This window comes from Manduca sexta, chromosome 14 (assembly GCF_014839805.1).
Source record: "Manduca sexta isolate Smith_Timp_Sample1 chromosome 14, JHU_Msex_v1.0, whole genome shotgun sequence".
Classification (NCBI taxonomy): domain Eukaryota; kingdom Metazoa; phylum Arthropoda; class Insecta; order Lepidoptera; family Sphingidae; genus Manduca; species Manduca sexta.
Window position 1 is genome coordinate 12391476 of NC_051128.1, and position 27724 is coordinate 12419199.

At 35.2% G+C, this 27724-nt stretch overlaps 1 protein-coding gene across 2 annotated transcripts; it reads left to right on the forward strand.

Moving 5' to 3' along the window:
• Positions 1 to 846: 846 nt before the first annotated feature.
• LOC115445247 (titin) lies at positions 847 to 27253 on the forward strand. 2 transcript variants are annotated; one of them, XM_030171462.2, is made up of 9 exons: positions 847 to 1540; positions 2014 to 2198; positions 7138 to 7296; positions 9166 to 10014; positions 15497 to 15841; positions 16519 to 16623; positions 18153 to 18239; positions 19147 to 19458; positions 20109 to 27253. In XM_030171462.2, exons 1-9 carry the CDS (start codon positions 1258 to 1260, stop codon positions 20148 to 20150), a joined length of 2367 nt encoding a protein of 788 aa, XP_030027322.2. In that variant the 5' UTR covers positions 847 to 1257; the 3' UTR covers positions 20151 to 27253. The 2 variants fall into 2 exon arrangements, with proteins under 2 accessions (XP_030027322.2, XP_037294597.1); XM_037438700.1 differs by lacking the exon at positions 16519 to 16623 and having other exon boundaries at positions 9166 to 10023.
• Positions 27254 to 27724: the final 471 nt, after the last annotated feature.

The window sequence follows — 27724 nt, forward strand, 5'->3', positions numbered from 1 at the left end:
GTTTTATGAATGTCAAATTTCCAAATGATAATATTTAATATTAATCTTACACAATGTTAACGGATATTATCTCACTGGTTATTAATTAACATTGATTTCAATGATTTTTTTTTTACAATATACTATACCAAAATACATTTACCTTGTGTTTAGTAGAAATCTAACTTTTTTAGTCGACTAAGATGTTTAGTTTGTAGTACTACACTACGGACATAGCACTTGAAGCGGGAGATTCAAAACTAATAAGAAATATGTTGTCGTTTATATTGAACAATGAATTATATATCAACTTGACAAATTCAGAATAATTATTTATTCAATAATTTTCGCAAGGTACTTCATATAATAAGTAAATGCGTAATAATAATTAAATAATTATGTACAATAGCGATATTTTACCGGAAATATCCTCGTTTCATAAGTATGAAGCCGGATATTGAATTCACATCGTAAAATTAATCAAAATCTTTGTAATCGAAATCAGTCGAATTACTTGTTTTAATTAACGGTATATTATGACTAAATTAATGACTATTTAAGACAATATATAATCTAATTATTAGCTAAAGTATTTGTTATATACCATATGCGTAGATTGAACTTCATGGGTAATGTGATTGCTATATTAAGAAATTTTGCTTTTTGGTAGAATATTTTGTAGTTTTTAAATAAATACGCAACTGTCAAATAATACAATGATAATAAAATATAGACACTTTCGTTTTAAAGTTCTTAGATAGAAATTTCATAATATTTATAAATTCTTTTTATTTTAACTGGAAGCAGGCAGAGCTTTGGACATAGGTGTAATGGTACAATTTTTAGAATTGAATATGGCAACTCGACACAGTTCGCGTGCGATTTGCGTCCTAGAGTAGCAGGATTATTTTGTTAAAAAATAAATAAAATACGAAACTGTTTCACAATTAAAAATACAAATGAATTTTCGCATAATGTGCTCTGTTTTATTAAGATAATATATGCGTATATATTATCGTCAGAATAGTCACAATGACCCTTGAGTTCGCGGCTGCAATTACGGGCGCATCGTGATATTACCCAATATGGAAAAGAAATTACAAACAATCTAGTAGTTGGCGTTGTTTATTATTTATATTCGACACACGTGAAACTCGAAGATTTGTGTTCAACGGAGTTATAGTTTGAAATATTTTAGAATGGTAATTTTAGAGTCATTGAACCTGCGTGTGGCGTGGTGACTGTTGTGAGTCGTGTTTCGGAAATATGTAAATAAACATGAACGATATAAGCTTAAAAATAGTGGAATCTCCAAAAAGCCAAGCGGGCATTCCTGTGTCTCCTTCTACATTGGCGATCGGTGAGAATGAAGTGGACCCATTAGCGATAGACGATGAAGTGGGCGCGATAAAAGACCCACTGGTCGAGGAGCCGGCGGTCGAGACACCCAACGAAGAAAAGGCGGGAAACTGTGATGAAAATGCCAAAGAAAAGAGTTTAGAAGAGAAACCATTTGTGGATGGTGACAAAACGAATGTGGTGCAGAAGGATGAAACAAGTGGTGAGTTGTAGGTCGTAACTCAACCTTATTTCATTACAATTTTAAGTATTTACGCTTTATATAAATTAAATGTGATATACATGTCTACATCATTGGGAAGTCATATCTTAAGTATGGGAAAAGTAACTTTCTAATATTCATGAAGGTTATGGTTGGTAGTTTCTTATCCTTTTAAAACCATGTACTTAATTATGTATGAATAGTAATGCAGCCAAATCAGAACTGTTCATTGTATACAAACATGTAAAAGCACTATGTGTGGCAATAGATAATTGCTACCTTTCTTAATATCAGCACTAATAATGGAATAAATAAGCTGTTTGTGAAGGCAACAAATAATGTAACAAACACTACTTATTCTATATTTAACAAAAAAAACTCACAAGTGTGTATTTGAAGCTACTGTAAAATTGATGTAAAATTAATTACATAATTTAAATGACAACAAATACTTACATAAATCAAATTTGCAGATGAAACTCAATCAAGAGAGAGTCCATCTGTCCTATTAACCAGTGGTACCGTAGATGCCGCAGTGAAGGACGATGTGGTAGTGGAAGAGGTGCCCAAGACTGCCCCCGTACAGACGGAGGAGGCGGTGAAGCCCTCGCCAGTTGAGGAACCTGTAAAAGAGTCCGTAGTGATTGCACAAGTCAAGGTATGTAAGATTTGTTGTATTTGAATATTGGGATAATATTGACGCTTGAAAGGATCATATCTAAGCAACAATCAGCAAACCTTTGTGCAAAGCTATTTAAGGTTTTGATTCTAATAATAAATTTCATAACAATTAAATTATTTACTTTATAAAAATATAGTCTAGTTATATTAAAATTGACCTGGAGATACAAAAGCTAGATCAAACAACATAGAAAATTCTGGTAGTTTAGAATATTAATAAAACTCATTTTGGGTATATTTCACACTTAGATATGATTACCTTTCCAGCATTGATATGTATAAATCTAGATATATGGTAATTCAATATACTAGCAAAATTATACAGTATTTAAAATATTTTCTAACATAGTTTTAATCCATGTATATTTAATTATGTAGTTAGAAATACTGTATGCCCTACAAAGTTGTGCAAATAAAAAAAAGGGTTTATTCTTGGAGACATGTAAAGCTTAATATCTAGATTGATGTTAATGTTAAAAATATATTTTTATTCAATTACATTAAACACAAAAACACTCCATAAATTGCAGTTATGGTCATTTTTTCAGATTCCAAAAATAATTCTAAATATTGGTACCAATGGATTCTTAATTAAGAATAAAAAGCTATGGTATTTGTTCTTTTACATTTGATTGAAGGATGTTTCTGATTTGTTCAATCAGGTTTCACTTCAGGTGTATTCCAGTCCAAATTCATAATATCCCTAATGTGCAATATTTTTTCCTTTAGTAATCTATTAATGTTTTGGTTACTAAGGTACTAATAATATCAGCCCTGTATTATATACTGTCCCACGGCTGGGCACGGGCCTCCTCTACTACTGATAAGGATTAGGCCTTAGTCCACCACGCTGGCCTAGTGTGTATTGAGGTATAATAGTACCAAGGTACTAGGGAATTATTATTCATTTTACATATTTCCATTATCTGTATGCCTCGGGTTACATTAAAACATTTTTGGAATTAGTTTTAAATATTTTCTTAATTAATTATTAAAAATAATTTACTTCTTTTATATGCATCAAACCATATAATTCTCCAAAAAATTATACAATGTTTTTTTTTTTCATAATTAACAAGACACTATGTAAAGTGGGGTTTTTGTGTTATCTAATTTTGTATTCAAATATAGTAATATATTACTGGTTTACTATTACAAGGTCCTACGTTAATAGTTATTTATGTTGGAAAACTGAGATTTATAATTTTTATGTTAGTTGATTAAAAAGATAAATAATTCATAGTTCCTCTTTACCTATGGTTTGGTATTGGAAGTTTTTGCTGAGAAAGACATAGAATTGTTTGATATATATAATTGAATTTGTGAAAAAATATATCATAAAAATTTGTGAGTGAGCAAGCTATATGTGCAATAACAAAAGCATTTATTACATTTTTTCTACTTAATAATACTTTTAAACAATGGCTTTAATAGATTTTGTTCAAGTTATTAAAGTAGACTGTATTTAAAAAGTGTCTCTTTTTTTGTGTGAGATTTGATATCTCATGATAAATTATATTGTAATAAAAAAATCTACAAAGTGATATAAGATACATTTTTATCTGAACATAGAGTTCACAGAGAATAATTATCAGATGACTGTAATACTCTATAGAGAAACAAGGAAATTGCATTATCCAAGCATCATCTGAAGATAGACTGGTAGAGAAAGCTTCTGGCATATAACTTTGAATCTATATTATTAATAGTTATAATAGATATAAAGTTTCAATTAGTAAATAATTTGTCGATAAAAACTCCAAAGCTAAAACCATGATAAAAAAATCTATAAGCGACAGAAATAAAAGGAAAAAAATATCAATAAAATTATTAGTTTAATGCATTTCATGTAATAACTGGGTACTAACAAAATCATTGTTTAAATTAATTGATTGTAGATATTAGTTCACCAATTAATTTTTCCCTTCTCTGCTTAAGGTATAGGCATTATTAATTAGCTGTGGAGTGTGTGCCCAATAATATTTCCGGTGAAACTATATACTTTGTATCTGTGTGGGATATCAACCACCGTTAAATCCTACCATAGTGGCCCACGTAAATGTGTTGCGTTCCGGAATCAGCCTGTGTATCAGTGCCGGAGGATCCATATAACACGATTCCTACCGGCTTCCCTCTCGTAGTTTATGTAAAATCAAATTATTATTAGAACGATTTGCAGACCGAATTTATGCATGTTAGTACCTATATTTTGTGTCGGTTTACCATTCGGAAAACTTCATCCTTCGCCACTGCTGTGTATATTGGGTTCAAACAGGCTGGCATAATTATTTCAACTGGAGAGGTCGCCTCGGTGACTGCCTCGGTGGCGTAGTTGTATTGCATATCCGGTACTATTGGTAGAGCGCTATTGCGCTCTGAGGTCCTGGGTTCGAATCCCGGGTCGGGCAAAGTGATATTTGGGTTTTTCTGCTCAGTATCAACCCGGAGTCTGGAATTTGTGCCCGATATGGCCATAGGCTCGCCCCCTATCACATCATGGGACGGAACATACTTGGCGAAAAGTGGGTGCCCTAGTTGCGCCTCTGCATACCCCTTCGGGGATAAAATGCGTGATGTTTTGAATGTATGGAGAGGTCGCCCTCTCCATCTCTCGTCACACATTTTATCTGGACCCCGTTTCGCTTACCATTTAGTGGATTGAGTGACACTGCCATGCCTATACAAAAAAAAATGGAACCCAATTAGGGGATGAAGATTCTAACCAATGTTACAATTTCAAAAAAATCTCTTTTCACTTTTTTTATTGCCTTCTGAAGGCAGTCGACCTACCGGCTTATTTGATGGTAAGTGGTTATCGTCACCCGTAGACGTCAGCAATGCCAGGGACACAGCTAGGCTGCTGCTTTGCGTTATATGAAGAACTTGGGTGCATACTTGATACCACCAGAACCAGTTGATTAACCTGAGCATTATGTATCAGTCAATAAATTAATAGATATTTAAGGACTGGTTTTTAATTATTAGATAATAGTTCACAATAGGGTACCGGACTCATTTTTGTTCTTTACTATTATCAACATAACATCACGCATTTATCCCCGAAGGGGTATGCAGAGGCGCAACTAGGGCACCCACTTTTCGCCAAGTATGTTCCGTCCCATGATGTGATAGGGGGCGAGCCTATCGCCATATCGGGCACAAATTCCAGACTCCGGGCTGATACTGAGCAGAAAAACCTAAATATAATTTTGCCCGACCCGGGATTCGAACCCAGGACCTCAGAGCGCTATTGTACCGGACATGCAATACAACTACGCCACCGAGGCAGTCTATATACTATTATCAAATATTTACATAATATAAATTATAACACAGAAGGAATTATTAAAATCCGGTAAAAAATCAACAAGTTATGTCTTTGAATTTCGATGGAAGGGGTAATTAACAAGAAACAGAAAAGAGACGAAATATCCACATGTGACGTCATCGGGAATTACGACGCGTGCGAAAAAAAGAGATGAAGCGATATCCCCACATCGCGCCCACTTCTGCACGTTACAATATTTTAAATATGAATTACTCGCTCATTTTTTAACCAATTGTTATGCAGTTTTCGCAGGAGTGCTTCTTTTTCTTATTATTAACCATTACATATAGAATGATGTACAAAATCAAGCATAGGCCGGTCCCCTATTGAATTGTGACCTGACTACAAATGTGAACATTTCAAAGAATTTTATTCACAAAACTGACATTCTTAATTTGTTGTCTTTGCATTTTATTCAATGATAACATTTTTAACAATTGAAAAATCAGTATGATGCCATAGTGTCGTGTTGCATCATTCATGCAATAACCAACAGGTGTACTTTGGTTTTAATGGCGACTGCGTTCTTTTTTCTCCCATTGTATTTTACCATATTAATCCGCTAGGGTTCTGATGAAAGGGTTTAGGCGGGGCGGGCTGTGCCCCGTTCCCCTCTTTATATGCAAATATTAAAAAAAAATGTCTATATATAATCTATTAGATGCTCTATTTAGTACAGTTTTATTAACAATTTTAGGGCTTAAATTATGTGGTAAAGCACTATGATAGTGCTGTTTAATCTGCATGTGCAAGTGTAAACATTGTGCATGTATTGGTGATTTTCTCTATGTGGGGCACAGCTAGCAGGAGCAATAAAACAAAAAAGAACTCTCAGAACCCACAAAAGGCCTGCGTCACGCGAAGTCCCTACAAGCGCAAGGTTTTTTCTAAGGCCTACCCTTGTCTCCGCCCCCTACGCCCATGTGTGCATATTGTTATTTTTTTCTCTTTTTAAAAATATCATTGATTTGCGGTTCAACGATGCCTGCATCAAGGTTAGAGCTCTTGTTCGCAGATTTGCTGTTCGGAGTGTTTTCGTTGGGAATAAAAAATCTATTATTTACTTTTCCAGCATTAGCTAGTGAGGGATATTTGGATAGGATAGGATAGGTAGGATATTTGTATCCGCACGGATAGTTACCACAGTACAAAATATGGTAAAACCCTCTACGGCCCACGTTGATGTGTCGCTTTCCGGTATCAGCTTGTGTATATCCGGTTTCAAACAGGCCGGCATAATTGTGTTGCAAGGGTGATCATCTTTCGTCAGTTTACATTTTATTTGGACCCTATTTCACTTACCATCAATAGGAGTCGTTTGTGTGCCAAATTTATTCTTTAACCAAACATACAAATATCTTAAAATTTTCATGTTTGTACCAATCACCAATCCAACCAATCACAGCGCGGAGCCGTCACGATAAGACATTTTCCGATCGATCGTAAAAATGGGCCAATTAGAACGAAGTACTTTGACATGCTTACAAATGACTTATTTTTATTGGTTTATTCTTGAGATCGGATTGAAGATTTAGAGTAGGATTAACAGATATCGGCCGTTAGATTATATTTAGTATTTTGTCCACAGGAGCCAAGTCCCGTGAAAGAGAAGCCGGTGGAAGAGGCCAAGGTTCAACCCACGACGCCTAATGTGGATATGATCCAGGCGCCTCCTGCTGAAGAGAAAATTGAACCCCCTGTAGAATCCAAACGCAAACCTCCACCTATGAATGGTGACATTAGTAAGGTAGGTTTAAAAATGTAATATAGGGTGAATTGGGACACGTGGGTGTAAAGGGGCATCTGGTTTATTGAAAAAAAAACTGAATCCATGAACTCGTTACTGTTTTTCTAATAAAAAAATCTTTTAAATTTATTTAATATTTTTTCTAATTTTATTTATATATTTATTTACATGCTCAGCCACAAAAATAAGAGAGAAAAATACATAAATATATAAAATATATAAAAATATAAAATAATATATAAAATGGACTAATCTATGTAATGTCTGTTTCATATTGTCCCCATAGCTTAAAGTAACCGAGGTTAGTGATTTCTATTTTTGTAAATCTTCTGTGACAAAAATCAAAGGCAACATTTGAAATTTAATTTGTCACTTTTGCCGATCCGTCACTTATGAACTGTGTGTATAGGTGTTGTTATTTCTTAAACTATTTCTACTTCATATACATACAAAGAGAAAATACCCAGCCTTAAACTATATCAAATAAATGAATTCTAACCAAATCTCGAAACGGCACGGAAGGCGCATAAAAACCTACGTTGCACCACCGACCTTCTCTGACACTTGATCTTTACCAAGGCCGCGCGACGCAGCCTCCGTTTGGCAATCGTTCATTTATTTGTTTACGATTTTGTACTAGTTTTAAATTAATAATGAAAGTGAACCTAAAATCTTGAGATATAAGGCATTAAGCGTCATAGAGTTCAGTAATTACGCTGGTACATATTTTTTTATTTATGGGTAATTTTATTTGAATTTTAGTTTAAGTTGGTGTTAGGAGAGTATCTATTTGGGTAGGCGTTCTGGTAATGTCTATTTCTGCCTTCAAGCAGCAGTGTTGTGTTCCGGTTTGAAATACATTTATCCAGTGTAATTAATCTATATTATTTGACATGATATGTATATCCTGGATGGTGGCCTTATGCAAGATGTAAAATACGTTAAATGGGTCATAAATAGGTCATGTTCCGGGATCAGTCTGTGTATATCCGGTTTTGAATAAGCCGGCATAGTTGTCTTGCGAGGGATCTCTTGTCAGACGATGCTCTATGTGGTCTCTATTTCACTTACCATCACGTCTATTGGAGTCATTATCCCGTGTCGCTATAAAAAATCTAGTATAGAGACTTTGATGACTTGAATACTTCGAAAACCTTGCATTAGTTAATTTCATGATAGTTCGACGAACTTTATATCTAAATGTTTTCCTTTTGATATCGCAACAAACTATAGTAATGCTGAATTGCAGTATTTATAGTTCAACGACCTTACATTTTGGGAGCATCATCTGTCTCTTCAGGCAGATCAATGACCTTTATTTTTAGCAAGAGGATGCTGGAATGCTATTTTGGGAAAAATATTACTAAATGAGTTAGTTAGGGACTACGTACTCGCTCTTTTAGCGACCAATATTATTGTGGTAGCGTCGGTTCTAGGCATTCGGGGCGGTCCCAATGTTTGCCGCCCGAAGCAACGGGGTAAGAGAAAAGAAATACCGTCCAACAAAAAAAAAAATGACACGCGTCCCCCCTAAGCACTGATACAAAAAAAAATTATATATTTTTAAAGGTTTTATTTTACGTATTTTGCCGCCTTGCTAAACGTGCCGCCCGTCGCGGACCGCCCAAAACTTTTGATATCACAAGTACTTCGAATACGGTTTAAACTATTCAAAGTACTTGGCTATAAACAGGCTAACGCTCATTCCTGACTTAAATGGAATAAAAAAATCCCGAAGTATGCTGATAAACGAATTCCATAACTTTAACTAAACATCTTTCTGATTAACTCAATTTAAAACATACAAATATTTAGGTTATATTGATTCCTCATTCATAAAATAAACACTAATCCACAGAATTGTTTTAGGATGAACAAGGCATAAAGCGGAGGTGTAGCGAGGAAGTGGAGACGGAATCTCCTCTAAAAAGGCTCTGTCAAGAAGTGGAGAAGACGTTCCCCCAGCATGACACAATGATCAACGACTACATACAGACGGCGACAAAAAACAACATAGATGAAATACAGAGGCACATGGAACAACTGCTCTCAGAGATACAGACTCTGAGAGAATTAGCGCAGAAGAAGGAACACGAGTGGAACAATATACTGCACTTGAAGAAGGTCAAAGAAGAGATACTGCTGAGGCTGTTAAGGCGGAAACAGGTGCTGTCCTTCGAGAAGTCGGCAGAAGTCAACGGGTCGGACAGAACAGATCCGTTCGACTTCCTAAACCAGCCGAAGAACTTGGCGATAGATAAAAGTGACGAGATCTCTGGGCTGTCGTTGAAACAGCCAGGGTCTACCATCACCCCTATAATCCAACCCCCAGTATTACCCGTAACCTCCCACTTCAACCCTTTAGCAGGGCTCCCGCCTCCGTACGATAAGGCGTCACATATGCAAAATATGCCGAAGCCAGTGTTTCCACAGCCCATGATGATGCCGGGTCCTCTACCAGGGTTCCCCAGGGATATGAACGGGCAGCTACCGACGAGCTTCGGTCTGCCGATGGGTAGGCAGGGACCGACAAAGGACGTTAAGTCTATCATAGCTGATTACAGACAGAGGAACCCCGAAGTAACTCCCAGACGAGGAAGGAGGATGAAGTCCATACTGAATCCAAACATGATGAACACACCAAGACCCATAGCGCCCAAAGTTGATAACATGAACAATATGAACAACATAAACATGTTTTACAACAATTTGGACATGGTGAGTCATGTTAGTCATGTTTTATATTACTCTATGGTTTATGCATAAAGGTGGCTGGCTGTATTACAATTATGCTAGAGTTGAAAATTGCATGAAAATAAGTAATAGCTCTGAGGTATGCTAACAGGTTTTTATTATTTACTTGGATTGAGGAGTGTGTGCTAATTTTGTTTTGTCAAATGTACATTTTCAATGCATGTTTAAACGAAAGCTTACATTTTTTTCTTTATTTTAAATTGGCCTATCATGCATTTTATTATATTCAGACAATGTGATCTAAGGGTCGGCGCATATACAGGATCATTCTGATATTGCGTTACTAAATGAAACCAAATACTCGTCTTCACCTTTGCTGACATTTTGCCATAAATCATCCATTAATAACTAATATTTTCACGAAAAATCCAGGATTTAGTTTTCAGAACTTTTAATAATTGTGTATTTTAATGCGAATATGGCGTGTGCGTGGGTGTATTTCTGACTGAAAGTATGATGTTGCCGCTGCGACGAATTATCTTAGAGTAGTAGTAGTGGCTTTAGGGCACGTAAAATTAAAATTACTTTTTATTAATATTTATTTTGTTCCAAATTTAATTTTTTTTATTTTACATCTACGGCTGAAAAGACTTATTTTAAAGTATTATTTCCTAGTAGATAAGTATGTGGTTTCATTTAGTAACGCGATGTCACAATGACCCTGTATGGTGGAGCGCAGCGCAGAATTTTTAACTGTCAAACTATTATCGACCCTTTCTAAATTGAAATAATGTTCCTGAGTGCTATATGCTACTTTTTATCCCAGGAAAATATAATATGTCAATAGTAGTTTACGGATTCTCCGAATGGAACGCATGGGATATCCCCAGTACATTGTTATCTTATCGCATTTCATTATAATGTACAATGTCGGTTATGCAATACCGATGTATTTAGAAGTGCAATATTAGATCTAAATATAGTATTTATTCAATATTTAGGTATGGTATAACGCCTCTGAATTTCAGTTGTAGGCAGGCATATACACTAACATTTCTAGCTGTTGTTAGGGAATACTTTTCTATCACTCCACTTCTACGTGTTAGGGTAGCGAATCTATTGCTATTTACCGGACACTATTAAAATGTTTAGGCTTTGAGATACAGAGAAAGAAAATTCAATATGAAGTTGAATTTGCCATAAAAAATACTGCTAAGGCGTCCTCGTGTGTGGTTTTGCAGTTGATTATTTTTTATTTTATTTTTCTCCTTTGTTGTAAGAACTACGTTCCAGTGAAGAAGGGATTATAACCCGATTACTATCGGCTTCTCTTTATGTAAAATTTCTGTGGAATCTAATTATCATCAGGGCCCTTATTCTGTATGATAGTGTAAACGCGTAACGCGGCCGTGTCATGTTATCTTCGAGAAATGTGCGTGGAATGGTATTCTGTAAGCCAAATTTCTATAGTCCTAAACATGACGCGTTGTGTTACGTGCTTGTTACACATTATCAAAATAACGTGCGGGATAGAGAATAAGGCCCCTGAACGATTTGCAGACTCCATTTATACATATTAGTACTTATCGCACTCTTTATAAAATAATGACCCATTCCAAAATTGCCAATTTGTGGGAATCGTCAAACAATCAATTTCTCTTTGCGCCATTTTAGTTTTTTCCCTTTTTTTTTCACGCTAAAGGTTTAATTTTTTACCAATCTTTAATAAGCTCAATTTTATAACATCTTCAAATAAAAAGGTAGAATACATTTTTTTTTTTCTGACGACTGCCACAAATTAACAATTTTAAAATAGGTCATTATTTTATTAAGAGTGCGTTATATGTAGTCAGGTTTCGGAAAATTTCACCATTCGCCACTGCTAGGTTACCGTAGTAGTAAATTACGATCTAGTCTAAGACTAATAAGCAATACAATTCTAATTTAATTTTCTATGTTTTAAAATTATAACTAAGAGTAATATTCTAGCGGATAGTAATAATATCAGCCCTGTATTACTTATGGGCACGGGCCTCTACTACTGAGAGGAATTAGGCCTTAGTCAACCACGCTGACCTAGTGCGGATTGATAGACTTCACACACCCTCGAAATTCCTATAGAGAAATTTTCAGGTATGCAGGTTTCTTCACGAAGTTTTCCTTCACCGTTAAAGCAAGCGATAATTCAAAAAGGTTTCTAGTTGATTATCACTACATAGTATAAAACAAAGTCGCTTTCTCTGTCCCTATGTCCCTTTGTATGCTTAAATCTTTAAAACTACGCAACGGATTTTGATGCGGTTTTTTTTAATAGATAGAGTTATTCAAGAGGAACGTTTTTATGTATAATAACATCCATTAAATAGTGGAGATATACTGTTATTTTGTTATGTTATGCCCGTGCGTAGCCAGAGCGGGCCACTGTTTTTATATACAACGTTCACAGTTTTTCTGTAGTGTATTTAGTATCAGCATTGCACCCGTACGAAGCCGGGGCGGGTTGCTAGTATATAACAAGATACATTTATATACTAGACATATTTTTAAATTTAACATTATTTTTGGTAATAAATACCAGTGGCTAAGGGTCCACACAACCCGATTTCTACCGGCTTCCCTTAAGTAGAAATTATACAGTAAAATTAAACTACTTTTAGAATTCGATCGCGGTTTTTTATATTTTAGTTTTCTCCCGACGTTTCGAAGATTTTGCAGCCTTCATGGTCACGGGGGGGACTGGGTCACATGAAGGCTGCAAAGTCTTCGAAACGTCGGTATAAACTAAAATATAAAAAACCGCGATAGAATACGTAAAATAGTTTAATTTTAATGTCTAACATTCGTGTAAACATAAGAAATAATAATACAGTAACTAATAATTATCATTAGAAAGTTTGTAGACCGCATTTACGCATTAGTACCTATATGTTGTGTCGGGTTACCTTTCGGAAAATTTCAGCCATTGATAAATACGTTTTTGAAACAAACGTTTTGATATTTCTAACGTGAGCACGTCACAGACCTTACGGCTCAAGTCAATAATCTAATTTATAATTACGATCCTTGACCCCAATCCTCAATGACAGACGATGTACAAGCGAGCCGGCTCGCTATCTCACGACACTATGGTTCTTGTGAAATTGTGGAAAAGGGAATGTGGATTTTAAGATTGGAGAGATAGAAATTATTTTGGTATTTTTGGTGTAATTTTTTAATGTTTGGTAGGAATATAGTTATGATTTTTGAAAAAGAATATTTTTTTCCGTTATTAAAAAGTCGTTAAAAACTCTTTTGTAGCTAGACTGTTTTTTTTTTCTTTTCAATTTTCTATATTTTCTTAATATGAACGTGCTATATAGAGGCATTTTTACGGTTATATATTTACATACGTACATATACAATTGATTGTATCGTGCAATGCATACTTGAGACTTATATCTAACTTCTTCTTACTAAGGGCTGCCGTCCTAGATTCCTTGCATTCGTCCTACTTTACAAGATTTCCGCGCGGCATTCCTATACCGGGAATGTCTTCAAAAAATTCCTGGCATTTTTTAATCCGAGAATTCCTGGATTCCACTTAAAAGGATATTTTAAAAATATATACGCAATATTATAAAAAAATGTCCAGTGTTGTACAGTTCTGTCCGACATCATTAATTTATTGATGGACATATGGTCAATGACCAGTCGATGTAGTACATTGTTAACCGTCGACTCTTATGTACATTACTCGGGGTCAATCACCTCGAGTTGAATGTAGGTCAGTGAACCGACCATAAGTGGAATACATTTTATCCCTAGTTTTATTGGTAATATAACTTCGTTGTGAGCAGTTACTTATTCTAGATTATTCGCTTATAAAGTCGCAGGTTCGATTATGAGGCTAAGCAAGCATATTATAATATACAAATATCAATTGACACTAAATGAATATACGCTTTGGAAACGGAACAGCCAATTCTGTGCGAAAAACATTGGTTACCATAGCAACGATGTTTGTTTTAAAAAGAAATATTGACGATAAAATTAAAAAAAAATATGGCGCCCACATTTAATAAGTAAATCGAGCTGGCAGGATAAGATAAGAGACGCCTAATATACACATTACATTTAGACAGGCCTAATTTTGTCACTTCTTTTTTGGGGCACGCTAATTCTCGAAAGTTGTAAGTCCATAATTTTTTGTACCCCCTTCCATCCGATACTTTTAAATGGAAAATTTTCCGATATTTTTGAAATTTGCATTAGAGGCACTGTACTCCCGCGTGCCTCCACAGAAAAAGCCCTGCATATAGGCTCGGCGAAATTTATGTACAGCGTATATCTCTGCCCATTCCGCCTAAAATGCGTAAACTTAAAATCTATCTCCCACAAAGACGTCATTTTATAGCCTATATAAAGAATACGTGAAATAACATTGTATACATTAAAGTGAAGCGCCGAGCTCTTTCATTCGGCCGCCACAATAATAGCAAGAACAACAAACACCGCGTGTTTGTGTATGACCTATTTTACGTGTCTTACGCGCCGAGACGAGCACTTGTTTTCAATAACACAAGTACTTCGCGTTCAATGTAAAAGTATTCTTTATTTTTATGTTAGAAATGGGCAAGTTTAAATAATTTACGCGTAGTCTGACGTGTTGAGGTCTCCGTTACTTGGGTTTTTTTTTCGAATGAGTTCAGACAATTACCATATTTTCGCAAGACCCGAGTCATAGGTTAGTGGTTGTCACATGAGGGTGAGGAGACGAGATTCCGCTATTAGACTCGTAATTCGGCCGCTCAGTTTCTCGGGTCAGGAAGTGTAAAGGACCTCGCAGTCAGCACCGGGGGGAACTTGCAAATGGGATAAATGGAATCCCCCGGCTTTAGCACTGCAGGGGCCTGGAGGAAAGTTGGGAATATCTGGGGAAGGGAAGTGTAGAGGAAGGAAAAGAAATCCTCTTAAGATCGGTGGAGGGGAGAAGACAAGGAAATGTTGGCGAGCCCTCATAGGCCTCAATGTGTATTGGCAACCATGAGGTTAACACTTATCTGTGTGCCTAGGGCCGCGACAAATATCTCCTCGTGCATGGGCGGGCATTCAGTGTGAAAACATGAAGATCTTGAGAATTGTCTCGGTAGGATCAAGTAGTATTGGGCTTTTTTGCTTAATAATAGTTTGGAATTGTGTCCGGTAAGTGTAGGCTCGCACCCTATTATATTTGACCTAGCTGACCAAATGTGGATGTGTTACACTTCTTCTTACAATACGAAAAGTGAAGAGGCTTGATGCTTTGTATAAATAATTTTATAAGTAGCATTTCCGTTTAGGAGTTAATTAGATCACCGCTTGGTAATTTGAAAATAAATTTTACTGAAACTTGACATAATAGTCAAACCTGCATTATAATGCACAGAAAAAGTAACATAATTATAGAAACTACCATTCCATTATCGCTATGGACAAATGACATACAAAAAAGAGAACATCATAATCAATTAAAATTTTCTTTCCGCAGAACCAGAAGACTCTCCTAGAAAGATTAATAGTGAAAGCCGGCGGTCTCCCCAACGGTCCCTCGTTCAAAGACGTTCTCATACAATTCGCAAACATGCAGCAGACGAACAACCTCCTACCGAACAGGCCAGTAGAGACCATCACCAACCGACCAGAGCACCACGTCAGGCCAGAGAGAAGGCAGAGGCAAGAGAGGAGCGAGGAGATCCACAAAGCCGAGAGGATAGCGGCTTCCAGTCCGCGGCTTCCCCCGCCTCCGCCGTACCCGGAGATATCCCTGCTGCCGGTCACAACGAGTCAGGACACTTCACAGCAGAATTCGCTGCTGCACGGGATATTGACCAAGGTATGTTGGAAGTTGTGATATTGGTTTATTAAGGTAGAAGGTGTAGGAGATATGTATGCTATAAGCATGCTTTTGTATCTATAGTTGGTTTGTTCAGGAATTAATGTCATTAGTATCAAAATTCTGTGATACATTGTACCGACTATAGATTTGAAGTACTATGCTTTTTTGCTGAAAAGCATGTGTATTTTAAGTGTTATATCACTTTTGGGTACAGATCATTTTTTTTATTAAAACGTTTACAGAAACTTTTACATTATGGTAAAGTTCTAAGGTCCTAAGAACTAAATATATATTTTTTTTATTTAACATAAAAGTTGGATACAAATAAAAATTGGGTTTAAATGATAGCAGTCTGGAGCCGATTCCGCTTTCATTCATTACAGCTTGTAGATAGATGCATACTCAGCTTCATTATTAATATTTAATCTATGATGGTACTGATTATGAGAAATAATCTCCAAATATATTTATGTATTAGTTTTTAAGGAGTCATTTTTTTTAAATCAATGTAAAATTAAATTAAGGGTCATCCATAAACAATAAAATGGAATAATAATTATGAAACTTGTGAGATTATTCCTCAACGCTATAAGAAATTATTGTTTAATTAAAAATAAGTAATAGCTACCACCATAATCATATTGAAGCTTGAATGAGTGTTGCCAACCTTCCAGCAGGCGTCCCCTGCGTCTCAGAGTTACTCGCCGACGTTGGCAAAACTGCTCACTTCGCCGGAAAGGAAACAGACAGCCCAGTTGCCAACATTCGGTCAGGCCAAGGTACCACCTCTGTGAAAACATACCTTATTGGTGTGCTAATTGGCCTCGATCATTCCAAATTCAAAATTTAGTTTTTAAGAACATAGTATCGCCCAGTTCCTTTTTTTAAAATTCAAAACAGTTGGAATACGTTAAAATGTCAACGACATTTGGGAGCGTTGATAAAGTGGAATTGCTTTGGAATGTTTATGCTAACGCTAGATCGCGCTTGTCTGTGAGGTTAATCGTTGAGGTCGCGACTTTATGGGGTAGGAATACATCGTTGTATTGATGTACATTCTTGTATAATCTTATTTAACATGTCTGTTAAATTAAATAACAATGCCAATTGCTTTAGACATTGTTTTGAATAAATTATGATGACAAACAAATTGGCGCTTGTAATTTACACATTCCAAAATTTAAATGTTAATTTGACTAAATAGATTCAAGTATTTCTTCTTTTTTTAATGCACGCACACACATTGCCCTTATTATTTAATATTTATTGATGTAAAACATCGTTTTGCCTTTGTCTTATAATATTTTTTTTTCTTTTTACTTTAAGCGGTAATATAAGTGTAAGATGCCAAGCAGCAGTGTGTCGAAGCCTTAATTAATTAGTAAATGCGCTGTTAGCTTGAGCTTTTAGTCACTCTAATCCAAGCACACGCAATAATGGTATGAAATCATTACACTTGCTTTTGAAAAAATTAAAATATTGTAAATATACGCTAACTTGTTATGTATCTACAACTATCATATGAAAATAGTAGTTATTGAAACTAAGCACAAGCTTTTAGGTATGTATAAGACATATAATAATATCAAATACTATAATTATATTTGACCTACTTTATCAATGCTTCCATCTGTAATAAAATTCAACTGTTCCCAAATGCAGGCAATTATTTACTGGACACATTTTGATGAGATCCTCGTGAATGGCAATGCTCATTGAGATCCTTACAGATGCCACCTCACTCATGTTTACATTCCATTACGTATATGCTTTATATTAATTTGACGAGCTGAGTACAGTCAACATAACAGGCTGTGAGTTAACAATTATAATGCGAATAATTTTTATAGTACATTTGTTGATATCGATGCCAGTCGTGAAGAAAACAAAAAAAAACATTAAAATAATTTAAAAAATCTGTTTTTTTATGTCATAGGTACGTCTCTATACTATGGTTATGACTGAGCAGTGAAAACATAAAAATATTTCGCATTATTATTAGAAAACTCCACGTGATATAACAAGACTATTTTGCTGACTGTATGTAAGAAAACAATATTGTTAATTTCCGCGATGATACTAGAATTTTAAAAATAAAATTGTAACATTAAAATCGGTTAGAAATTATATCAAAATTTATAATGTTTGAGCTGTTCAGTAATCCAGTAACAAACATTTCACGATACTATATGACTACAATAAAAGAAAATCGATTACACAGGCGTTATCTTAATCGATTATGAATCGATGAAGCTTTGTTTCAGTCAACTATATTTTACTACAACATGATTGTATGTTATTATTGCAGAACTGCGGCGAGATAACGATAACGCCGGTGCAGCCGACGCCGCCGCCCGAGCCGCAGCCGGAGAAGACCGAGGAGGTGGTGCAATTGGTGAGTTGGAATAGGCTGGCGCAATTGTGTCGACTGGCGAGAGGTAATCAGCTATCGTCAGTCGACACTACTTGGAGCGTCCTCCACTTACCACCAGCTTTTCGGTACTCGCATAAAAAATTATCGATTTTTTAATCGATTTCAATTATATCGATTTTTATTTGCATTGGATTGTTAATTATTGTTTTTATTTATATTTTTTGAAACTGGTAGTTTTGGTCTTACACTATAGTCTTATTTTGAATGTGTTGAAGGTTTTCTAACATTCTTTCCCTAGAATTGGTTTTCTAGAGGCGATGTTAGTCAAAGGTAAAAAAAAATGTATCCACACTTATTTATATTTTATGTTAGATATTGATACTCTTAGGTATAATTCTAATTGATTTTAAAACAATTCTTTTATGTGAAATAATAAATAGACTTATTATTTTGAGCAAGAGTAATCCGAAATGTACCCTAACATACAAGTTTTAGAGTGAAGTTTAGAATCTTTCTAAACGACCAATGCAGTTGGTGACACCTGCGTATGCAATTTATATCCGATTCAAGGATTCGCTTCTACTGATTCACACATGATTCATGTAGTTAATATAATTCAGAACAAGTAAACAGAGTGATTCATATTTTGTTACATCACCTTTACCTGCGTTTAACTAGATTTTGTTTAAATTATAAAAGAATTAACGAATCTATTGTGTTTTTTTGAATTCGAATACATTTAAAAACATTTAGTAAATGTTTTTTTTTAATCTACAGATCTGAATAAAGATTTTTTTTTATAAAAATGCATTATAATACATATTTTGCAACGTAAGCGTTATGATTGTAGATTTATTGGGATATAAAAATGAAGTTACAATGTTCAAAAGTCGTCTTGTAATTTTTAACCTGTCTCATCGCATTCTAGGATGACGAAGAAAGCCCAGCGTCCGAGGGCGAGGCGTCCGGCTCTCCCGCCGGCTCCGGCTCGGGCCGCCTCGTCATCGACGAGGGCGGCGCGGCGGGCGGCGGGGGCGGCGCGGGGGGCGCGGGCGGCGCCGACGACGCGCCCGACGCCGAGCGCGACTCGGCCGGCTCGGGCGACGCGGGCGAGCCGGGCGACGGCGGCGCGGACGCCGACGCGGGCGACGCGCCGCTGTGCCAGGGCTGTCGCCGGAGGGACGCGCAGTTCGTCTGCGCCGGCTGCGCCAACCAGTGGTACTGCAGCAGGGACTGCCAGGTACATAAGCTGGACTCGTGGTCCTCAATGAACTTGAGTCGACTTGAATCGATGTGTTGATACTCCAAAATTACATAATAATATAATTAGTACTTGATCCAAATTGACATCAAAATCTTAATATTGTCATTCAGCTCAATAATCCATACATTATACGGTAAATCTGCCATTTATTTATAGTACAAACAAAACTGGTATTCCTAGTAATATGCCACAATTCGACAACTCGCGAGCACGAGCGCGCGCGCATCCGTCCGTGTATAGCTCGCAACTGGTGTGACGTCACGCGCCGCCGCCCGGCAACAAGGGGCGCGGATCATCTCGCCACAGTCCCACTCGTATTCCGTTTCTAATGGCCGTTCGCCTCCAACCACACTACACTTTCATATCATGCACAGCATTGGCGAAGGCTCCATACGAACCGATTCCTGTCGGCTTCCCTTTATGTAGAATCTAATTATCATTAAAACAATTTTTAAACCGCATTCATGCATATTATTACCTTTATGTTGTGTCGGATTCCGTTTAGAAAATTTTTATCTTTCGCCACTGATGCATAGTTATAAAAATAACTATTTTAACTTTAACAAAGTATAAAGCTCATTAGTGCAATATTAAGAAATAATACCATTTTTTTTTTATTTTTCCAGGTGGCAGCATGGGACGAACACTCAGAAATGTGTTCCGGCTAAACCGTACGCACGACCGTTGTACTGTAAGTGTTGACGAATATATGTATAATTTATGATCACTGTATATGTATGTGTGGAAACGCGCTGCCGTACGTACCTATGTACCGTTCTAATAACACCATCATCGGCTAGTTAGTGTAGTGATAAGTTTACCCACCTAGGTTCGTGATTAGTTAGTTATCGACCACTGAGACCCACTTTTCGATGGAGCGGGAGGGAGGATGGGGGGGGGGGGGGGTATGGGCCGTAATTTCGTGGTCATACCGATAGTTTTCTATCGGTAAGTGTATAGTCAAAAGTATGTAGTTGTGTAAGGTAATGACATTCAAAATTTTGCTGTTTCTGATGACATTGTCACTCAATATCGTGTCATTGGCCGTGTTTGACGTGACGCACGATGTCACAGCGTCGTCGGCACAAATGCTGGACTAATCGCTGATTGCAATCGATCCCAATCTCTTTTTTGATCGCTCGTTAAAATTGACCAATCAGAATAAATATATTTGACAAGCTTTCGAATGATATTAGTTGATTGGTATATTCTCGGGATCGGGACGAAGATTGTATCTTCTGTCCGATCCGAATCAACCAATCAAAATAAGTCATTTGTAAGCATGGCAAAAAATCTTTGTTATGGTTGCTCCATTAGTACGATGGTTTGAAAAAAGCGATTGTCTATTGAAAACTGCTGTTAGCACGCGATATCGCTGAAAGTTTGCGTCTTAACGCGCAATTGGTTGCTATCCTCGCTTTTCCTATTAGATATGTGTAAATTATATTGTAAAAAAAAGAAACCAAAAATTAATAATGGCGGAGTAGAATCTATATAGATATATATGGAAGTGAATTTCCACACAAGAGTGCGTCTCAAAGTAAATATAACTATTGTAGTGTCACCGGGGACAATTCTGAAGTCGGCAAACTGTAAACTGACTAAATATTGATGTTATAAAAAGCAGTATAGTGAGCGGCGATAGCCTGGTTGGGTGTGGAACGGACTGCTGAGACGAATGTTCGCAGGTTCAAAATCCAAGGGCATATCCCTCTGAATTCTCTAAAATGATGTGTGTATTCTTTGTGAATTATCACTTGCTTTAACGGTGATGAAACCTGCATAAACTTTAGAAGTTCTCTTTTGTAATTTTGAAGGTGTGTGAAGTCTATCAATCCGCACTAGGCCAGCGTGGTGGACTAAGGCGTAATCCCTCTCAGTAGTAAAGCAGGCCCGTGTCTAGCAGTGGGACAGTATAATGAAAAAATAACGAGAGTAATAACGCAATTTAATCTATTATTTTATAATATGAAAGTATTTCGGATAATGGTATGCATCATCGTAAAACCATTTGTTTTTTTATGAGTCGCGCCAATCCTAATGAACTGAATTTAGTCAATTCACACGCCCTCACATTTGTGGCTGACTTCAGGCCATACATCAAACTTAGATGTGGTCTCCGTAATAGTCCTTGAGAATAGACTGCCCACTACTGCCGGAAGAAAGAGTTTTGACCAGTGAACACTCTCGTAGATATGAAACGTCTATGTTGGCAATACTTGTTAGTTTTCTTTTTCGTAGTACAGAACTCATCCACATTTGCAGCCACCGGTCAAAATTCTAGCACAATATACCATCTCGAGTTATTATCGTTTTGTCTCTTATATCATTTGGTCTGTATTTACTTGACAACTGCATAAAAATATACAGTCTATTTTCTATGTATATGTTCCTCTCAATGTAAAATTCCAGAGATCGCTCGTGCCTAACTTCATGCCATACATGCTGCAGTTATATTGACAACTTCACGTCGGTGCGTGGTTTGTGTTAGACTTCAGCATTGTCTCCTTTATTGCCTTATATATTATATAAATTATGTGGTTATAGTATAGGCGAATCTCTATATGACTTATTAGTGTCGTGTGATATAAGGTTTACGTGCTTTTTTTTTTATGAAGCGTCCTTTTTCACTGTATTGTGCAGGTTTGAAGAGTAACTCTATTTTTAACCGGCTTCTAAAAAGGATGTGCGTTTAATTGCATGTCTTTTTTTATGTCTGTACCGATTATTCTGAGATTTGTGGGCCGATTTGCATGATTCCTTTTTATTTGGTAAAGGGTTTGCTGGTGGTTCCGGGTGGATATATTTTATATCCGCCCGGATAGCGACCACTCTACACAAGGTGTTAAAACCCGCCGTAGTAGCCCACGTAATTGCCGCGTTCCGGCATCAGCCTGTTTATATCCATTTCCAACAGGCCGGCATAATTGTGTCGACTGCCGAGGGGTAATCATCTCTCGTCGGTCGACATTCTATTGGACCTCACTCCACTTACTATTACGTTCAATGGCGTCACGTTGTCATGCCCTTATGAAAAAAGTAAGATCGCGAATCGGTCACATTACAATAATATCTTTGTTTTCATTTAATAAATAATAATAATATTAGTTTTATTCGTTGAATTTCAATACAAAGAACAGAAAAAAACATAGTACTTGCGATTCAAAGAAAAAACTTCTATTTCTCGGTAACTGCTAAAGCGCCTTGCTGATAGCTTGATAATATTTATTACAAAATGTTAAGTTGTTACCTAGAAATACGAGTGTGGAATTTAACTCGTGGTCTTATAAAAAGGATTTTGCGAATATTCACGTAAAAAAATATCTATAATTGAATGAGGAATAAGTTTCACAAGATCCAGTTACTCTTCGAACCCTCTAAGAATGTAAAAGCCTGTTTTGAAATGTATTAAAGCCAAAAGGACAACATTTTTCCAAATATCGCCATTTAAAAATCTCCATAATAAATGAAATTTCTTGAAATTTTTTCCTAAAAATTAGTGAGATATGGCAAAGAGCATATTTTTTTTTCGTTGGAGCTAAATTTAAGCTAAGTATATCGATTTCGGGCCGTGTGTATATTTTATTTTATTACTCGGCGACTGTGCTGGTAGGTGTTGATTTTTATACACCGTGACGTCACTTATTATGTGGTTAAATTGGTTTAATGAAATCACTTTGGTCTTTTGCGATCGAGTTAAATTAATTAATATTCTTGTATTAAAATATCAGGAATATATTTTACATAATGGTCGATAGTTCTATAAATTGAGTAATGTTATTTCGAATTACGAGCTTGATCGCGTTCAAGTATTATGTATCGCAGTTTAGTGGGAGAGGGGCTCTTGTAAAACGTTATGACGCGTTACATAAATGGGGGGTGGGTTCGGACAACACGTTACGTAATATTGTTTTTTATTTTATAAAAAAAAATAGTGAATTAAAATCTCCCTAATTTGGCAATACTTTTCGTTTATGATTTAAGGGGAATTTCTCGATTTTAATGTATGTGATTTTTATTTTGTGCTTAGTTGGCAACTCTTTTAATTTGTTTCAGTGATTAAAACAACTAAGGTATTTTAGCGACTTTCCGGTACTTTGCGTACTATAATTATGATTTTTCGATAGATACAAATGGTCACATGAGTGTTACGTAAAGTTTATGAAAAATGGGGGGGGGGGTACAAAAACGTTACGGCGCGTTATTGGGGGGAAGGAGGGTCAACAATTGCATTACGTTATATTTGAACGCTCCCTTTATCAGATCAGATTAAGTTTGCGAGTCAATTTTATAGATATAAAAGTTGTCAAAATGCATTGCGAATACCTAGGCTAATGTATTTTGGAAATTTAGATCGGCTGATTATTATGATAAAGTAGTGTTTTTTTGAAAATTTGCGAAGAAAATTGATACGAAAGTTTCAGCTCTCGCTTGCGACTACTTCAATGACTGACTATACTTATTTATCAGAGTATTAAAACGAAATAGTTCGACATGTAAAAATGTTCTGAGATAACGTTATTTGCTTCATATAATTATTATATAATCCATAGTGAGAATAAATCATATATAAAGTGACGTCACGTGATAAAATTTTATTCAAAATTAATCTGTAAAAAGTTGTTGCAAAAATATGTCTCCAAGTTCTCTTTGATGTTAATGGACATCGTTACAAGACTGACTTCATTCAATACGTTATCAGTTCCTTTTTTTTAACTGGAGTATTATAACACCGAATCTTTTTCTTTTTGACGTATTTTTCTGTCAATTTATAACAAAACAGATTATTTTTGAATAAAAAATAATATACTTTTATGTATATTAAAATCATCTTTGCATTAAAAAAAATTTTAATAGTGCACTCCAAATAACTATCAATTTGCACACTGTTAAATAGATCTATGAAAACTAAAAAGAGAAAGCTGCATGGTGTTGCTCCTTTGTTTTCCAAGACCCAGCAATAATTTAAAAAATATCTGCTAAATAAATTCCGTACAATTCATCACTGCCTCTGTAGGAATTGTTGCTGTATGAAAAAAAAATATTGATTATTGTATTCATAATCGATACAAATCGATTACTAACAACCATAATTGTCACAAAAACACCAGCATTCACTTACATCGAAGTTTGGTATATTTAGTGAATACTTGCTCGTGTTCTTTCTAATGATCATAAGCATAATGTTCCCAAATCAAGTGATATTGGCTGTTTTTTTAGTGTTCCAAGCTCAACGGAACATTTTAAATTTATGATTATAATGAGAAATGTTTAAATTCTTCCTTTGCCTTATTAGGTTATAAATTTTCCGTTGACGCTATATATAAGACTATGCTAATTGATTTCGATTGTTCATGACTGGGTAAACGACTACAATTAGTAAATAAGTAAAATATGGCCACTAATATTTTAAGTCTTGACACATGTGTATTTTAAATTTTTTTATTTCTTGCCTATTTTTGATTGATAATTACCATTTACAATGCTTTCACGTATGTTAAAATAATATGGAATATTAAAGCTGAATGATATGACTTCCTTTGTCCAGTCATAACAATCGAATAATGTTATATTTAACAGAATACATTGTGTGAATGGAAATGTAGTGCGTTCTGAATTATACAATAGTATTTTTGCGACCTCATTTTATATGAATATCAAAAATAAGTTGATAATTATTTTTTTTATTTGATTAAGTCAAAATTATGACTCAATATTGTGGACACTTTTTTTTCTTTTTTCCTTGTTTTTTTTTTACGGTATAATTCAGAGTTAGAGGTCGTATGTGTCTATAAATAAACGCAGAACTACAACGTAAGTTAGTGATTAGTGTGAACCGTGTAATTAATATGGAAATAATATTTTTACTTATATCACGCATATAATCAGAATGAAAATCGATTTATTTTATTATAATAGAATCACAACTGTGTTTCAACCACGTGAATGTGTGACCACATATTTTTATCGCAAAAGAACCAAATATTTTCATTTTTATGTACTTACATTTAAAACAACCCTGTGTTCGTTATTTTTTTTATTGTGTCTTAAAAAAATTGGCCGCCCTATCGTTTATCAAACAATATCAGATATTTTCTAATGAACAAAACACTTCTTTTCTTTTTTTTTCTATTGTTTACTATTCTCGTGGTCGAAATACAGTGAAATAATTATTAAATGACTATACAATAATACATTAGATTTATTTTTACAATAACGGAACTAAATAAGTATTATTAATGTTCGATAATCTGATTCCTCTTCACCACGCCCGCAGTGCCAAAATGTCAAAGAAATAATTCCTTTTTTATATTTTTAAGTACCTTTTACTTTAAGATGCCCTTAAAAATAAGTTTTATTTAATTCAAAATTAATGCAATTTTTCTTCACTATTTTCGTCTTTTCACTTTTGTTGTCATTTTATTTATTGTTTTTTATTTCCCTAGACACATATAACGAACAAATTGCAAGTAACGTTCCATACATAAATATATAAATCATATTTTCTTCTCAAATTATGATCTTATTCCAAAATTAAAAAATAAAAACCTCAACGGTTGAAAAGAAGAATTGTAACTTCTATTTTGGTGGCTATACCCATGAGCCAAAGTTGCCATTATTTTGTATTAATTTAAAATTGTTTTTCGAAAGTTAAAAAATTGAAAAAAAAGCACTCGTGTAAACACCTTCAAAGTTTGTTACATAAAAGTCAATTTTAGGCTTCGACGTGACTTAGTAAAATTTGGCATCTTTTGCAATTGGGCTTACAATTAACGTGCTCTTTAGACAAACATGTTTTGTGTTCATTATATTTAATAAACTTTGTACCGCTGCTTTACCTGTAAGTATGCGAAATGTAAAATATCTTGTGCAGAAAATAGCGAGGATTTTGGGATGTTCGATAGGTAATGTAAGCAAATGTAAAAATCGAGGCATCTGTAACGGTAGGCATCTTTAATATTGTCACAAACAAAAGCCATAGCTGTTTATTATCTTTTTTTTTTATTTTTAAACGATATTTGACTGTAAGGAATGTCCTTGGGATGAAAAAAGTATTGATGAAATTATCAAGAATTATTAGTGTACCGTAAAAAATATACCACAATTAAAAATTAAATTGCATCTAAATAAGATTCCCTTCAAAACTTTTGTCTTGTTTCAATACTTGATTTCTCCCATTGTGATGTAAAAAACATGTTTTGATTGAACTGTATTTAAATGTGATTTGTTGAGGCATCGTTTGTCCACGGACTACCTTCAATAAATACCGAAAGACCAGCGCAGACTATAGAATATTGGCATAATAATTGAAACTAAATCCTTGCAGTTTGATATTATGAAAGTTACCACACTGAGCTGTTTAAAGCAGTACGCAGGTTTTTATAGTTGTAATATCAGTCATATGTAAAATTACATAAGATCAAATTTTAGTTGTAGCATTCGTTATTATTTTATCGTAGACAAACCATCGGTAATAAATTTGCACTGTAGAAATGTAAGCACCAACCAAAAAATTGGCGCATCTAAGTGCAATCTTAACGAACCAGAAAATTTTGGTCCTTCGAAGCAGCATTCCTGTTGAGAACAAAAGTTTGTAACGCGGTATTTGTTGACGGTGGTCTAGGGTTTGGTTCCCGGCGTGCGTTCTGTCACTCGAACTGTATTTTTGTCTCCATAACGCTAGTCACGAGTTTTGTTACCTATAACATATGTATTTTATAACTTATAATATGTTATTATAAGGAATGTAATAAATCTGTCTTTCAACTTATTGTGTCGTTTTATTGCGCTTTGTATGTGTTTTAGTGAAGAATAGTGTTTTATGTGTCCATATTTTCTTTTTTTTAAGACACGTCTGTCGTTTGCCATGAGGTTAAGAGAGGAGGGGCAATGTGGCCTGCTCGGTCGTCGGTCAGTCTGCGCTGTGCCGCGAACGCCCACAAGAGCCGATTTCGGTTGAGGTCACAAACTCAAAAAAAAATTACTTGATTCCATCATCCACAAAATATGGTGACTGTACTGTTAAAGTATAAAAAAACAAAATACATTAAGTGATTTCCATCCATTAATAGATAATTATACCCCCATCAGTAAAAAAAAGTTGACGCGTTGTTTATGACTCCCATCAGTAAAAACATTGACGCGTTGTTTATGGTCTGAAGACGCTGATCAAAGACTTCACTCGATCAATAAAACAAAGTTTGAGTATCGTGATATTTTATTGAGTTCATTAAAACTAAAA

Coding starts and splice junctions, on each gene's coding strand:
- LOC115445247 (XM_030171462.2), top strand. CDS start 1,258: ATGAACGATATAAGCTTAAAAATAGTGGAATCTCCAAAAAGCCAAGCG. Junction 2,199..7,137: donor TAGTGATTGCACAAGTCAAG/GTATGTAAGATT, acceptor TTTTGTCCACAG/GAGCCAAGTCCCGTGAAAGA. Junction 19,459..20,108: donor ACTGCAGCAGGGACTGCCAG/GTACATAAGCTG, acceptor TTATTTTTCCAG/GTGGCAGCATGGGACGAACA.